The 16,749-nt window shown below is 42.2% G+C and overlaps 1 protein-coding gene across 4 annotated transcripts in view; it reads left to right on the forward strand.

Moving 5' to 3' along the window:
• WDR5 (WD repeat domain 5) overlaps nucleotides 1–16,641 on the forward strand; it is a 164,393-nt gene extending 147,752 nt beyond the window's left edge. The window contains exons 2-15 of one of the 4 annotated variants that reach the window (XM_083722479.1): nucleotides 1,352–1,418; nucleotides 5,613–5,770; nucleotides 6,479–6,587; nucleotides 7,516–7,589; nucleotides 8,098–8,187; nucleotides 9,260–9,349; nucleotides 10,489–10,572; nucleotides 11,135–11,190; nucleotides 12,350–12,396; nucleotides 12,497–12,572; nucleotides 13,501–13,534; nucleotides 14,257–14,331; nucleotides 14,553–14,640; nucleotides 15,561–16,641. In XM_083722479.1, coding sequence (XP_083578605.1) covers nucleotides 5,690–5,770; nucleotides 6,479–6,587; nucleotides 7,516–7,589; nucleotides 8,098–8,187; nucleotides 9,260–9,349; nucleotides 10,489–10,572; nucleotides 11,135–11,190; nucleotides 12,350–12,396; nucleotides 12,497–12,572; nucleotides 13,501–13,534; nucleotides 14,257–14,331; nucleotides 14,553–14,640; nucleotides 15,561–15,661 — 1,005 coding nt within the window. In that variant the 5' untranslated portion in view covers nucleotides 1,352–1,418; nucleotides 5,613–5,689 and the 3' untranslated portion in view covers nucleotides 15,662–16,641. Of the gene's footprint in view, nucleotides 1–1,263; nucleotides 1,423–5,612; nucleotides 5,771–6,478; nucleotides 6,588–7,515; nucleotides 7,590–8,097; nucleotides 8,188–9,259; nucleotides 9,350–10,488; nucleotides 10,573–11,134; nucleotides 11,191–12,349; nucleotides 12,397–12,496; nucleotides 12,573–13,500; nucleotides 13,535–14,256; nucleotides 14,332–14,552; nucleotides 14,641–15,560 lie in introns of those variants that run through there. The other 3 variants (XM_083722478.1, XM_083722481.1, XM_083722480.1) reach the window with 3 other exon arrangements.
• Nucleotides 16,642–16,749: the final 108 nt, after the last annotated feature.

The raw sequence follows: 16,749 nt of genomic DNA on the forward strand, positions 1-16,749 counted from the left end.
GCTGTTAAGTAGAGCCCCCAATAGTACTAGTGGGTTGCATCCCACGAGGATCTGCTCAGAGCAGACCCATTGCCGTGAATGGGCCTAAGTTAATCATATGCAGAGTGCGCAGTGGCTCCCCTGCCCTTTCCTTGCGGAGGAAGGGGATTCAGCAGCGTGGAGGGGGGTTCCCTGGGTTGGGTTTGATGGAGTCCCACAGGGACAGGTTGTGGAGGGAGGAGAGCTGAGGACTGATAATGAATCCTTGAGGGACCCCAAAAGAAAGAGAATTCTAACCCCTCACCCAATTGAATATTGGACAATTAGGAAGAAAAGTTGGACCATGTGGAAACAGAATCATGGAGTCCTACTGGGTCCTTTCATGCTGAGGTCTATGTTGTCCTCCCCTCCCTTTATTCTCACAACAGTACTGTAAGGTAGGTTAGGCTGAGAGGAAATAATAGAATCATAAAATTGGACTCGAAGTTGGAAGGCCATACAACTTCTGTTTAAAAACCTCCAACAAAGGAGAGTCCACCACCACCTTCCCAGGTAGTCTGTTCCACACCATGAAGCTTACTTTGTTTTTTAAATAATTTTTATTGATTTTTTCTCATAAGAAATATCCAATATCCTAACTAAACATTCATTTTCCAATTCCCCCGCTGCCTATTGAGTTCCCTCAGCTTCCTTGTTCTTTGTAAATAACATTGTAAATGTTTATTTAAATCCTGCCAACAAGTCCATAGTTTTTTGTTGTTTCTGCAAATATATTGTAAAAGGTCCCCATTCTTTTAAAAAATCACCGTTGTCCTTTTCATGCAGTTTGTCCGTTAACTTTGCTAACTCTGCATAATTCATCAACTTTTCTTGCCATTGTTCTTTTGATGGTACATGAAGCTTACTTTGGACTACATATACATAGGATCACACTGCTGATGACTTATCTGCCTGGGATTTGTGAGCTGTGATTTCTGCATTGCAGGGAATTGGACTAGATGATCCTTGGTGTCCCTTCCAACTACAGTTCTATGATTCTATGTCCATTAATCTCAGTGATCCTACTCTTGGATAGAACTACTGTTGAATAAAATCCAATTTTCATAATGAGACTGCTAAGGAACTACTAGTACTGGTATACGTCATTTTATTGCACTTTGCAGAGCAGTAGCGTTGCTTGGGTTCCTGTTGATTTGAAAGGGTAATGTACAGGAAAACTTCCTGCTCGGTTGTGTTTCGGGCTATTGTGTATGTTATCACAATGATATCCCATCTTTTCTACAGGGAGCTCCAAAGTGGTGCACGTGGTTCTTTCTGCCCTCCTCCCTATTCTGTCTGCACATCAACCTTGTCACGTAGGTTTGGCTGCCAGGGAGCTGCCAGGGAGCTTCATAGCTGAGTGGTGAATTTGAAGCTCTGAAGTTGCCCCAGCCCTCTTGGTAGGTTTGATCATTATTCCTTTACCTCAGTTTTTTCAGCTCATCAAAATGGGGCAGAGATGGAGGCATCTGTAAGGCATTTAGTTTACTCTAGAGCCTGTACTTGGGTAATAGCAGCAATGGTGCAAAAAGGGGGTGGGACTGAATGTGCTGGGGAGGGACGGCAGGCGGAACGAGGAATCCCCACTTACGTATGTCTTGTAATGGAACCCCAGTGTACGTGGTTCCTACAGGGAATCCGCAAGGGAGCCATGGACTCAAAAAAGGTTGGGAATCACTGGACCTCAGTATAGTGAACATATATTTTTTAAAAAATAATTTTTATGAAGTTTCTTTTCTCATAACAAATATCCAATAACATTACTAAACATACATTTTCCAATTTCTCCCCTCCCTGTTGACTTTCCTCAACTACCATTTCTGGTTTGTTACATCAAATGATACATTCTGCTGTTTGTATACTGTTATATGTTGTCACATTGTTAAAGTTCTTATTCTCTGTAAATAAAGTTGTAAATGTTTATTTAAATCCAGCCAACGAGACGATTGAATTGTGCTGCTCAGAAACTGAAGGTCTGTTGAGTCATGTCAGAATGAGGGAGGGAGGGAGCCTCCGTGGGCAGAGGCAGTCTACCTGAGGGAAGGGGAGCGATTGGTTGGTTGCTTGGTTTTATTCTCATTGTGTATTCTGTGTTTTTATGCTGTGGACCACCCTGAGATCTGCCAGGTGAAGGTATAGAAATGTAATAAACAGAAACAGAATGTAGGGTGTGTGTGTGTGTGTGTGTGTGTGTGTGAGAGAGAGAGAGAGAGAGAGAGAGAGAGAGAGAGAGAGAGACTAAGACTAACCAACTAAAATACCAGATGAACAATAAGAATAATACATAAAAAATGACATAGTGATTGATGGGGGTTATTTTATTTTGATTTTATATATTCTGATCTTTTTTGCGAACCACCCTGAGACCTCCAGGTATAGGGCGGTATATAAATTCTAATAATAATAATAATTTATTCTTGTTGTTTCTGCAAATATATTGTAAAAGGTTCCCATTCTTTTTCAAAGTCACTATTGTCCTTTTCACGCAATTTGTCCGTTAACTTTGCTATTTCTGCATAGCTCATCAACTTTTCTTGCCATTGTTCTTTTGATGGTACTTCTCCAGTCTTCCAGTTTTGAGCTATTAAGTTTCTTGCCGCTGTTGTAGCATACATAAATAGGTTTCCATTTTTCTTTTGGCAATTCTTGTCCTAAAATACCTAACAGAAAAGCTTCTAGTTTTTTAACAAATGTTATCTTAAACATTTTAAAAAATTCATTATATATCATTTCCCAAGAGTGAGTATATCCTTTATATGCACTGAGATAACAACAAATTTGTGTGACTTGCTTTATTGTCATGTTTGCTTTATTGCGGTAATCTCGGACAGAACCTGCAATATTTCTGTGGTATGCCTATAGCTGTTTGTGTTATAGGCATCCCTCCCAACTTAAGGGGGCATTACATTCTGGGCCCCTGTGTGCATAAGCAAAAATCACATAAGGGAAGGAGTACCCTCTAAAAAGCCTCTAATTGCCTGTCCCGTCCCCCCTCCAGTTCTCTCTCTCTCACACACTCTCCACGCAATACTCTCTTCAGCTAGAGTTGAAGCTTTGGGGCTGTCTGGAGGCTGGGGACACGTGAAAAAGCGGCGGCAGCTGCACTACTGTACCCCCTGCACTTCTTGTCTCTCTGGGGCTTCTTCCGCCCTCACTGAAGTTCTTTTTGAGCTCCCGAGAGGGTCTTTTTTGGCGAGCCACAAAAACTCCAGTTCTGTCCCACCATCTATTTGTTTATTTCCCTGGCTCTGTGCATATACGTAGCCAAGTTGGTCATGTGTAAGGTGGGGTGTGTGTGTGCCTGTATTAGTGTAGCAGTAATGCTCTTAGTAATAATTCTGCTACTAATTGTTGTTATTATTGTTTGTGGTAGTGATAATGCTCCTAGTAATGTTACTACCACCTATCCATTGTATTATTTAATGCTGGTATTAAAGCAGTGCCAGCAGTAGTGCTAACGCTCTTCCTCCTCCTCCATACCATCCATCATTACCTGCACCCACAGTAGCAGTAAGAACTTAAGGAGACCCCTGTTGCCAGGACCACCTAGTCTATCATCCCTCCTTTCCTAGTGGCTCCTTTTCCTGCCCACATTCTGCGGGAGAGACTCCCTGTTTGAAACCTTAGAGAGCTGCTGCCAGTTAGTGCAGACAGTAGTGGGCTAGATGAACACAAGGGTTCATTTGACTTTTTTAGGACAGCTTTCTGTTTTCCTGTGTCTTCTGAACCTCAGCTTGTGGTGTGTTTCCTTCAAACAAGCCACGGCATTAACCCAAGGTTTGTTCTTGGCTTACCACTTGTGGTTTGTTTGCAGGAAGCAAAAGCAAGAGTCCAGATCTGGGCAGCACAGCAAGGCCAACTCTAGCTTGTTTTGTCTTTGATACATGGGAACAAGGTTGAATTTCTTTTGAGACGTGAGTGCTGGCACCCTTCTCATTCTGGATAAACCATAAGTTGTTTTAAAACTGTGGCTTAAAGTGACATGATGGTCTGTGTGTGTGTAATATAATACATTGCCTGTACTACACCTGGAGGCAAGAGTCCTGCTATATCTGGTGAAAGCACACCTGTAGCAATGCTGCAGTGAGATGGTTCCCTCTGCAGTAACAGCTCAAATTTCTTAGAATATGAGTGCAGCATTTTATCAGACTTCTTTGGAGACTCAGACATAGAAGATGGGATTTTGCTGCAACAGCAGCAAACCCTCTTTTCTCCCTGGTTTGCGGGCTGACCTTTAAACTCCCAAACTCTTAATTTCATTTAATTTCTGAATCTTACTATTAGCATTTGTTGGTATTGCCATCCCAGAAGACTTGATTTCTTAAATCACCCAGACCTTGCATGTTTGAGGGTGACTTCCCAGTTTAACAACAACTTATACATGACAGTTTGTATTACTTTTTGCAGATTCGCACAGATGTGGAATGGGAGGCAAGCTTTACCAGCTTTCTGTTTTAAAATTTTCAAATGGAAAATATGTTTAATGGGGAAAAACAATGAAGTGTCTTAATTCAGTTAAGAGTTATAACATATGCAAAATAAGCTGAGTGACTCTCTGCCATAGCAAATGGGCAGTGCTGAATTAATTAACAGTTGTAGTGGGAAAGGAAACCATTGCATCTGTTCAGATCCAAATGAATAGACGTGAACTTCTTGATGACTCATAGATCATGTCCGCACTGTTAAAGCATGTGGCTTTCCCCAGAGAAATCATGGGAACTGTCATTTACCACTTCACAGAGCTGCAATTCCCAGCACCCTTGGCATACTGCAGTTTCCAGGATTCTTTGGGGGAAGCTATGGGTTTTAAATGTATAGAATAGATTTGACCTCAGTTGTTTCTCTCTGGACCCTGCCTTTGAAATTGTTTTGCTTAGGTCTGGTCACCTTAAGATCAGTGGCATAGTGTCTTTTCAGATTGAAATGTACAGCACTACGGTTTTTTAATACTGCCTTTTTCTGATGTCAGATTTGTGCCAGTGACTCCCTTGTGCAGGGACTAGGTGTAGCATGCAGAAGGGTCCTGGTAGTAGTGCATATGCTGTGTTTGGGTCTGAATGGAGACAATGGTTTCTTTGTCTTTGCTGCCAGTCTACTGCAGCTATCCTCTGGAAGTTATTTTTGGGAAAAGCAAGTGCAGAACAGGAGAGCAAGTATTGAAGGACAAAGCCCTGGGGTAGGGCTGGTAACTAGCTTAAAAACCAACCCCTAATTTTTCTCCTGCCTCTCCAGTCAGCGCTTACACAAACCCTAAAGAATTTATAACATCAGCTTTAGGAGACTGCCATCACAGTCCAAGAGATGGTCGCTACAAAGTGTGATAATGGCTTTAAGAAGCTTTAAAATTTGTCATTGGGCATGATTGAACCTCTATGTTCAGAGATGCTCCCCCTTGGAATATCAGGTGCTGGTGAGCAAATGGGAAAGCTGTTGCAGGATGAGGTAGGCTGTGGTCTGATCCAGCAGGACTTATGTGGGTTTAAGGTGTATTGGTGCAATGGGCTTCTAGTTTTAATTTGGGGTTTGTGTGTGTGATGTGTGCCTCGGCTGCCTTAAGTTTGGAAAACCATTATTTTCTCCCTGTTTTCTTGTAGGAGACACCCTCCTTTGAATTGGCTTGCACTTCCATCTCGTGAAGTGCCCGGATCCTGGCTTGCTAGTTTTCATAGCCATGGCAACGGAAGAGAAGAAGCCAGATTCAGAATCAACCAAAACACAATCAACACCCTCCTCTTCAACCAATCAGAGCAAGGTGTGTTTATCAGGGCTTCTGGGCTGTAATTCTGTCTGCAAGTTGAAATATTCCGAGGATGGTAAACTCTTGTGTGTAGACCTTATTTTATGGGGGCATGTTTGTTGGCTATTGTTCAGCTAAGAGCCCAATCCCAGTTCCGACTCTTCTGTCACTAGAGGCAGATCTAGATTCATTCATAAGGATCTAACTGCCATACTGTTTACTGTTGCCTGCTTATAGGTTGCCTCCCTTTGGAAAGTATCGAAAGGGATTGTAAGGGAAAGTTCTGATCCAGCTCTTTCCAAGCATCTAACACAGGCTTCCTCAAACTCGGCCCTCCAGATGTTTTTGGCCTACAACTCCCATGATCCCTAACTAGCAGGACCAGTGGTCAGGGATGATGGTAATTGTAGTCTCAAAACATCTGGAGGGCCGAGTTTGAGGTAGCCTGATCTAACACAACACAGAAGGGTTGTTAGAGGTCAAACTAAACTTGATTGTTTTGATTAGATATGGCCCCCATCCATCTTGGGCTCCCTTATCTTTGAGTATTTCTGACTGTTTCCTGAATACCTGTTGGGTTTGGATCCTGCCTGCCTGGGACAGCAATAACAGGTGCCATGGCAGGCCACCTGACAGACCACAGCATGCTAAGTCAGGCCCAGAGAGTCATGCAAGTTTTGTAGGGCTGTTCTTGAAGCATCTCTTGTGGTTTTCTGTTCTCAGCCTGCCCCTGTAAAACCAAACTATGCCCTGAAGTTCACGCTGGCAGGACACACAAAAGCTGTCTCATCAGTGAAATTCAGTCCCAATGGGGAGTGGCTGGCCAGTTCTTGTAAGTATCCATTCTGACATGGTCAAGAGGGATCCTTTCCTGACTCCTATTCACATTTATTTCTAGGGCTTTCTGGTAGTAGTGCAGTAGGGCTGTTTCCCAGTTCAAGAAATCTAGTGTTCATTGTGTTAGCACATGCATCAAGCAAGAGCCAAACCCTCTTTGTTTTTTTAGATTATTCGTTCTTGGGGCAAAGATTAGGCATTCTCCTGTCTGAGGAGGTGGGAAGCTGCCTTATACATGGTCAGACCATTGGTCCATTCAGGTCAGGATACCATCAATACTGACTGGCAGCAGATCTCCAGGATTTCAAGTGGGGGGTTATTTTCCAACTCTACCTCAAGTATTGAACCTCCCAAGTATTGAACCTGGAACCTTCTGCATGCAGAGCAGATGCTCTTCCAGAGTGAATGTCCCTTTTTAGATGGTTCTTACCACCGCTAATTTCGCACTTGGGACTTCCTGTACACTATGAAAACTAAGGGAGGGAGGGTTTTTTGTTTTTTGTTTTGCTAGAGGGAGCATTTAGAAATATCCTATTTATAGTCTGCATTTGAAACTGAATTATAGGAGTGCTCTGATGGTGTTTCCTGCTTGGCAGGGGGTTGGACTCGATGGCCCTTGTGGTCTCTTCCAACTCTATGATTCTATGATTCTATATGCCTTGTGCAAGTCAAGTACATTTGCACAGTTTCCTACTCAGATGTGAGAGGTGTGAAAATTCTTCTGCTTATATCATAGGTTGGTGGGCTGTATTTATGTATTCACTTAAACAAATGCATCTTTATAACCCCCATCTTCTCTAAAAAGAGGGCAAAAAAGAGTCTAATCAGGGTTCAAAAATACCTGCATGCCTCCCCACCCCCGCGTTGCAGGGTCAAGGTGCCTAAAATAATTTTTGTTGGTGGATTCTCTTCTTTTTTTTTAGCGGCTGATAAGCTTATAAAAATCTGGGGTGCCTATGATGGCAAATTTGAGAAAACCATATCTGGCCACAAACTGGTGAGTACCTCCCAATTAATAAGGGGACTGGTTGAAGTGTTTGTTGCAGAGTTAACTGGACAAGTGTCTCAAGATATAGCAGCGGCTTCTGCCTATGCAAATAAGGAATCGGTGGCTGGGGATTTTTAACCATCTTCTTGCCTGGAGGGATTTAGCCTATGGGGGCATGGGGAATAGGTTACAACAGTTGCTCACTTCAGGAGTAGATCGTTAACCATTTCTGTTGCTTGGGTTGTTTGGTTTTTTTGCCTTCTAGAACATGAGAAAAGTTCATTGCAAAATAGTACATGAGAACGAAGGAGTTATTTGGCTAACCCTTTTTTTGGTTTCTGTTATGCTCTGCTGCTTGGAGGGAGGAGGTTTTTTTGCTAGAGGGAGCATTTAGAGATATTATCCTATTTACAGTCTGCATTTGTAACCACCTCATTCTTTGTAAATTGTACACGGTTTATCAGTTAAAAACAGGTGAATAACTTTTTGTAAAAAAACTAAATATTATCTGTTGCAGGGAATCTCTGATGTCGCTTGGTCATCCGATTCAAACCTTCTTGTATCTGCTTCAGATGACAAAACTCTCAAAATCTGGGACGTGAGCTCGGTAAGAAGCTTGTAGTTGCATCCCCTACTTGTTTTGCTTACCACCCAGCCATCTTGGAGAGCCTTAACTGGATTCTAATATGACTGTCTATCTATAATGGTGCTCCTGATCCAGCTAAACTCACTTCTGACTTTTCATGGCACTGAATCACAAACTCAGCTTTATCAGGACTTCTAGGTCCTGTCCATTGAACTGAGTCTGCTCTTGGTTGTTAAAAGGCTAGATTAAAAGTTCAAAATAAATTTACCTCAATTTATATCTTGTTCATTTTACAAAATGTTGCCAGCAGTTTGTGCATAACGAATACATAAAAACTACCTGTGTGGTTAAAATAAATCTTTAAGGGATCCGTCCTGATAATTCAGACAATGTCAGAGACCCATTTTAGGCAGTAATATAATCCTTTTTGTGTGTGGATTATTATTATTAACAGTCCAAACTATAAACAAATACCTTCACCCCTTAATGTGGACCCAGCCACCAGATATATAGCCTTTAAATATCTTAAACTGCTATGGAAAATTTAACAAACCTTTTCCTTCTCGTGGGTATTTATGTTCCTGACAACAAAAAGAAGTTTGTGTTGGCTAAACTTTGAGAGCTGTAGTGTACATATTTTCATTGAAATGTGCATGGATAGCAAAGCATTTTTTTAAGGCCAAGATTTGTGAGTTTTTCTTAACGGTTGTTTTGCAGATTGAATAGTTTTTAAATGCAGTTCCCTTTTTGGTTAACTTTTTGAAGGGGAGATATAGGAATTCCCTTCCTGCATTGCTGGCTCATTGTTGTCCTGTTAAACCTGTTAGTGGTTCATTCCACTAATGGTGCTGTGGTCACTTTACATTGGGGGATGGGGAGCAGGGAACCAGGACATCTTGCAGATGTAGCTTTGTCTCCAGGTGAACTGACACTGGTTCTCACCCACCCAATAGCTGAGCATTTTAAACTTGAGTCCCAGTCCAGTGTGTGATATCTCTAGTGTCTCCACCATATGGTGCTACATTCCTCACTGTGCAGCCAGTCCTAAGAATATGGAGCTCTGGCTCATTTACTGTTTTTATTATCATTTTAGGGAAAATGCTTGAAAACCCTGAAGGGGCACAGCAACTATGTCTTCTGCTGCAATTTCAACCCACAGTCCAACCTCATTGTCTCAGGATCGGTGAGCATTTGCTTTTGCTGAAAAGAGGCAGTGGGTCGCTCCTGCTATCTCTTTCATAAGACAGAAAATGGTGGGCTGAGCTCTGACTCAAATCTCTAGCTGTGTTGCAGCAGGCATTAACTGTTTCATTTCAGGGCATCATGGTGCTGGTAGGACACAGTTTCCTCTTGCCATGGCAGATATTCAACTAATGTATGTGGGGTTGTGGAGAAGAGAAATATTGGCCAAGTATCTGCTCTGTTGTTGATTTCATCATTGAACACACCATTGTGATATTTGAGTCACAAAGGTAGAGTCCACAGGCCTATAAATCACACAGGCTTATGCAGAGGCATTTCCTTACCTTAGGTTTACACAGGTGCAGAACAAGTGCAAGGAGAACAGGGTGCCTGCTCCTTACCAGGCTAGCTGAAAGCTGAGTTTTTCCTGCACAAGCATTATTGGCACATTCTTAAAACAGTCTGAGGAAGCGGGTGATCCCAACAATTTCCTCTCACACTCTTTTACAGAATTTACATCTCTTCACGTGTTAGCTATCTGTTAAAGCATATACTGTAATTTCCACTAATTTCCAAAATGCATAAAGATGACAAGCCATTTGGATCTGGGCCTCCTGCTGAAAGGCAGGAGTAAGCCCTGTCTATCTCTGCTTTTTGTGAGTGGGGTGTCCCTGCAGTGCACTCTACAGAGCATCTGCTATATAGGACAGGTAGCTTGTGATGCTCCAGGACAGTTGGAAAGGCCCCCCTGGTTGTTAACTTAGTCCCAGGGTGAACCTTCACTATCTGTCTCTGCTGTAGTTCAAACTCGGATGCTCTGTGCAATGGCTGTGTAACAGGACAGCAAGGAGAAGGAACAAAAATTGGTAATAAAACTTTTTGCAATAGAGGTAGCATTGTTTGTAAAATCTCAACTGTGCAATAAACTTTGCCCTGATTTCACACAGAGGTGCTTGAACAGTGGCTTCTTGCTTTGGAAAGAGGAGAGATGATGGAACCTGATTCTAGGTTTCTTGTGAAGATATTAACCACAGAGAAATCTTGTCCCTGATTTTGTCAATGGAGTTCCTTTACAAGTAGTTGAAATTTTAAGAGACAACACTGAAATCTTCTGAGTTTATTCCTTTGTTTTGTCTCCAGTTTGATGAGAGTGTGAGGATATGGGACGTCAAAACCGGGAAGTGCCTAAAAACCCTGCCAGCCCATTCTGACCCGGTTTCAGCGGTAGGTCCTCTTGGGATGAGTTGAGATGAGCTGGGCTGTCCCTTATGCTCCCCCACCCCCGCCCCATCCCATGACAAAGTTGCCTGCCACCTGTCAGTAACATTTCAAGCTTCTTGAGCGAACTCCTGGTCTTCCAGGCTGAGCAAGTGGAGTAAAATATTGCTGCTGCTGCCGCCGCTGCCCTGTTTGGCTAATGGTTCAGCAGTGTCAGCTGGGGAGGAAAGCTTGCCCTGCTAGTAGTGAAATCCTACATCTGATGCTTACCCCAACCATAGGAATACAACACTCCATGCCACAACAGTCTTTGGCTCCAGGTGGATGTCTTGCACCTTAAATTTTGCAGTAAACGTTCAGCAAACTGGCAGAGTCTCTTAAAGAGCAGCAGTGTATTTAAATTGGGTCTTGGTATGGCGGGCATTCTGGCACCAACCTTAGGGAATTTTCTTCCCGAAAAAGGTGCCTTGTACCACAGATGCAATATTGCCTCTTGCTAAGCCACCAAAATAATGTTTATTTATGTGTGGCAGTATAAATTCAATTAATAATAAATTCTTGCCTCCAGGTGCATTTTAACCGTGATGGCTCCCTGATAGTGTCCAGCAGCTATGATGGCCTCTGGTAAGTGGGAGAAGGAGAGAAGGCTGGGTTTAGATCCTGAGTCTGTGAGGTGGGGGCATTCAGCCACCCGAGGAATGATGGGTAGAGAATGGGTCCCTCTGTCCACAATTTTGACTAGGATTTCCAGTCCCTCCCTCCAACCCCCCAAGAGGCAGCTCTTTTGTTCTCCTGCCGCTAAACTGGCTCAGACTGGCTGTATCTTAAATATTGATAATTTTAAGCCTCAACATTGGAAGAATAGGCTAAGAGCTGTGTGCGCACATGTGTGTGTGCACATGTGCTGTGTATATGGGAGATCTGTGTCACTTGCTTTAATTATTTAATCTGATGATTATGCAGGTTCTGACCTATAAAAAAGAAAGAAAAAGGAGCTGTCACACAGTGCAAAGAGGAACACACAGCTTTCATGCAAAAGGTCCCTGCAGCATCTATAATCATCGTTTATTTATATGTCATCTTTACATAGTTATACCATGCTCAGGTCAGCTTACGTAATTACAAAAAAAATCAACCATATTCAGTCATAAACAATACATGAAAACTTTTTAATAAGTATAGAAGGATTTTTTTTTTACAGAAAACCCAAATAATTCATAAAGGGTCTAACTGTAAAGATAGAAAAGCCTAATTCCATTAACAGCAAAGCTTATTCACACTCACACACCCACCCACCCTGATTAAACCTTGACAGAGACGCCTTCATGTCCCACCCCAATAGTCTCTAAGTCAGGCATCCCCAACCTTCAGCCCTCCAGATGTTTTGGACTACAATTCCCACCATCCTTGACCACTGTTCCTGTTAGCTAGGGATCATGGGAGTTGTAGGCCAAAACATCTGGAGGGCTGCAGGTTGGGCATTCCTGCTCTAGGCATTCTGAACAGTAGGTCCTGCAGGACTCACATTTAAGATGATCTCTGGCCCCTTCAGCAGCAGCAGCACTTGCAGGACTCGTTTGGAGCTCTCTCAGGCCAGGTGGGAATAGCTCAGCAAAGCAGGGAGCAGGTCACCAGCAAATACTTCAGCAATTAAGAGCAGAGGATATACCAACTATCTGATCCTCTGCTTTTGCCAAACTTATGTGTTGTCCCCCTCAGCTCTCTCCCCCAACCATAGTTTTTTGTTGCCTTACTAATGGTGACTTTCATCTTCACCTTGCAGCCGAATCTGGGATACAGCATCAGGACAGTGTTTGAAAACACTGATTGGTAAGTTTTTTGTGTGCGTGCTCCAAAGGCCCCTGCTAACTTATCCCGCAATAATAGCCTTTCATATGAAAATGATGGTTTCTTTTTCCCCTTGTTGCAGATGATGACAATCCCCCTGTGTCTTTTGTGAAGTTCTCTCCCAATGGCAAATATATTCTAGCGGCAACGTTGGACAAGTAAGAGTCAAGGGGTGTTGTGCTGCTTTTTCAGAGCAAATAACTAATTATTGTGGCAGAGATGCTCAGCTTTATCAAAGAAACAAAACTTCCAAATACAGGGGCATTACACCTCCTGATTTACTAGATCACAACCATACATATTTAAACATTAGCTAAACTAGCACAACAGCTTGGAGAAAGAAGTATGCGCAGTCATAACCATCCAGACTTCATTCTTGTTGACAGCTTTGAATATGTTTCTGCATATATATTGCGCTCTCATTTTTCTGGCCAATTTGAAACCTAAGATAAAAGACCACTCTTTTCAGTTCCAGGGATCCATTCTAGAAGATGAGAAGTAGGGGTGGGAACAGAGTGATTGTGAAGGCAAGTTGCTGAAAGGGTGAACTGTGAGAGTTCAGAAACATATTAAACTCTAGTGAGGAGGGAGTTGAACAGATATCTGAGTGGGGAGGTGCAATGAGCTCACAGAAAAATGGCCACTGCGATACAATGAATGGCAATGGGAGAGAGAAGTCACTCTACAGTTTAGATGAGAAGAAAGTCTCTTCTCTAGGTAAAGAGATAAAATATGATAGACATTTGATGAAGAGGCTTAAAACTAGCAGATACACTGGTACCTCGGGTTACAGATGCTTCAAGTTACAGACTCCGCTAACCCAGAAATTGTACCTTGGGTTAAGAACTTTGCTTCAGGATAAGAACAGAAATCGTGCGGCGGTGGTGGTAGGCCCCATTAGCTAAAGTGGTACCTCAGATTAAGAACAGTTTTAGGTTAAGAACGGACCTCCAAAACGAATCTTAACCTGAGGTACCACTGTAGTTGCTTTAGATAGGCATGAGGATGTATGAAACATCTGAACACCCTAGAAGCCTAGATACTATTTTAAAGTATTGTGCTTCATTTCCCTGTCTTTTGCTCCAGCACTCTTAAGCTTTGGGACTACAGCAAAGGAAAGGTGAGTCTTGATATTTTCCTTAACAGTGAACTTACTAGGGGCAGTCTTTTTAATAAATGTTTCGGTTGGCTGGTTGGTTCCCCCCACCTTTTACTTACAGTCCAAATCTGTGTGTGTGTTAACTCAGAAATAACTCGCTGGGTTCAGTAGGGCTACTCCCTAGTAAACGTTTTAAGACTCCAGTCATAGGTTATTATTGTAATTTTTCAGTTCTATACAGCTTTATATTTTCAAGAAAAAAATCTCAAAGTGATTTACAGCACATTAAAATAATAGTCCACAGAAAAACATTACTGAAGAAAGTAAAACAAGTAAAAATGTGATATTAAAAATGTGTCACTGGAGTGAATTGTGCATTGTTTCACATGCTGGGGGGGGGGGGCAGGGAAAGATGACTGTAATTGGTAAAATGTCCGACTGAATTGTTAAATATATTAACGTTGAGAATATGCACAATTCATTTTTTGCTTTGCTATCTTGAAAAACAAAAACAAAAAAGGCCAAAGGTGACTATAATGGCACCCGCAACCTACGTTTAAGGGTCCATTTGGTGAATAGCTTACACATCTGAGTTTCTAACACTGGCGAGCACAGGTTGCTGGATCCAGCATCTAAGCTCTTCTTATGTTATGTTGTAAAGCTCGGTCAAGGAAATGTGCTTGAGGGTTTCCTTTTCTGCCTCTGACATCTGTGGTGTATTCTGTGGTCTTTTTATATTCCAGTGCCTAAAGACCTACACAGGCCACAAGAACGAGAAGTACTGCATCTTTGCCAACTTCTCTGTTACTGGTGGAAAGGTGAGAATTTCTTTTTCTGGGCTGCTGTGGAAAGGGTTTTGAGCCTAAATCTGCAAAGTCAACTCATGGTTTTGCTTTGAAAGTAAACAGGGATGCTCAGTCCTTCTAAACTGTTCTCTAGAGTTCATTAATAATAAATCCGGCATGCATCATTTTAGTTGGCCTGGAGTGAGGTTGCTCCTTCTTCCCATTTTAATACATTTGTTTTCTCCCTCATTTAGTGGATCGTTTCTGGTTCAGAGGACAACCTGGTTTACATTTGGAACCTCCAAACGAAAGAGATTGTACAGAAGCTGCAAGGGCATACAGGTGGGAGGTCCCAGAATATTTTAAGTGGTTTACCCCTAAGTGGTGTGAACTCACAACTATTTTGGACTGCTTTCTTAGCTAGGAAAGGAAGACCTGACTAAATAAGATTCCCCCCCAGCAAGCATCCCTCTCCAGTGTCTCATGTCTTGTAGAGGGGTTGCTCTAGAAGTGTGTTGAAGATGGTTCACTGAGGACTAGTGAACTTGCTTCTGAATGCTTTGGTACAGAAATTCTGTCATGGGTGTGTCCTTCACTTTAAAGGAGTATTTGTATTTGATTAATCAAGAAGATTTCTTATCCTTCATAATCAGTTCACAGTAGAATACAGTGGACCCTCCGAATACAAACTTAATTCATTCTGGGGGTCTGTTCACACCCCGAAAGTTATGCTCAGAGTGCTTCTGTGCATGGCGAAACCCCGAAGTATACACTTCCAGGTTTGCCATGGCCATAACCCAAAGATTCTGTATCCAGAGGGATACATAAGTAGAGGTACGACTGTATACAATAAAAAAATTATTACAACTATAAAATGCACAAAAACCTTTCTAAGTGGAACAGAACAGTGTAAATTCATCCTACTGAATGAAATTCCTTAACTATTAGAAGATAAGGTTGGCAAGCAGTTAGGGCAGGTCTATTATAGCTTAGTGGTTAGAACATCTGCTTTGCATGCAGACAGTCCCAGGTTCAATCCCCAATCTCCTGGTAGGGATGGGAGAGATTCCTGCATGAAACCTTGGAAAGCCACTGCCAGTAAGTGTAGACAGTACTGAGCTAGCAGCAAACTTTTGTGGGTTTATTTTGCAGGTTACCTTCAACAATGGTCCACTCACCCAAGCAGATTGACGTTTTGTTTTGTTTTTTCACTAAACCACTGGATGACCATGCCTTTTGTTGCTTTCTGTCTCTTCCAACAGATGTTGTGATCTCTACAGCTTGCCATCCAACGGAGAACATCATTGCCTCAGCAGCTCTAGAAAACGACAAAACAATTAAACTTTGGAAGAGTGACTGTTAAAATGCTTTCAGCATCACTTCAGAGACTGCTGGGGGGTGTCTGGAAAACATGGGGGTATTTTGTGTTTGTGTTTTTTGAAGACCCATTTGCCAGGAAACAAAGCAACCTTTGAGAAGATGATTTCTCCTAGTCTTTGCCCAAAGAACTTCTTTCTTTGGCTTGTCTCCAAACTGGGCAAATATAGGTTTTTTTGTGGGGGGGAAATAATAAAAAGGTTCTGTTTTCTTTGATGAATTGGCGGCTTTCCTACTGGGAAGCCATTAATTATTCTCTCCTTGGAGAATAAGATGGCATCCTCATTCCTTGGAGGGAACTCTGTCTCCTAACAGCAACCACCGCCAAGTCATAAACTTAGAAAGAATCTGGATATGTTAACATTCTTAAAGAAAAAGAAAAAAAGATCCAGGCAGGTAGGCCCTAGTACATAAAACTTTAAATAGAAGAGCCATGGTGGCTCATTACTAAAGGCAATTTTTTTAACGTGACCAAACAAGTGTTCTTTTGCCTTGCGCCTCTTCTCATTTCCCACCCATCCAAGTTTCCAGAACCTGTGATTAAATCACCCTTTCTTTGTCCTTCTGTGTAATGCACCCTGTTCATCATGCTCTCTGATAGATGCTACTTGACAGTAAAAGTCTATTCACGCTTTTCACCCCACCCCCAATTATCTGTTCAACCTCTGTCCTCCAAAGTCCTTGCTTGTGGCTTTTTGTTTGTTTTTACTTAAAAAAAACATTCTGGCAAATTTCACAAACTGTACAGTTATTTCTGTGTAAAAAACAAAACAAAAACACTTTTTTAATCTTGGAAACCTCATTGTATGAGCTTGTATTTGCTAATGGTATGGCTTTATTCTATCCCCCCCTTCCACATTGGTATATTCCTTTTCTACCCTTTCTTCCCTCCTCTGCGCTTATCAATATTTTACACATCAAACCTGGTTACCATATGCACAATAAAAAGGTGGGATTTTTTGTGAATTGGTCGTCATTCAAGTGGACTGGTGTACAGTGTCTCTGGATGTGGCCCCTGCCAATTCCTTGTATGGACCACAATTCCTTGGGGTCACAGCTGATTGCCTCATGACC

This window comes from Podarcis gaigeae, assembly GCF_964106915.1.
Source record: "Podarcis gaigeae genome assembly, chromosome: Z".
NCBI lineage: Eukaryota > Metazoa > Chordata > Lepidosauria > Squamata > Lacertidae > Podarcis > Podarcis gaigeae.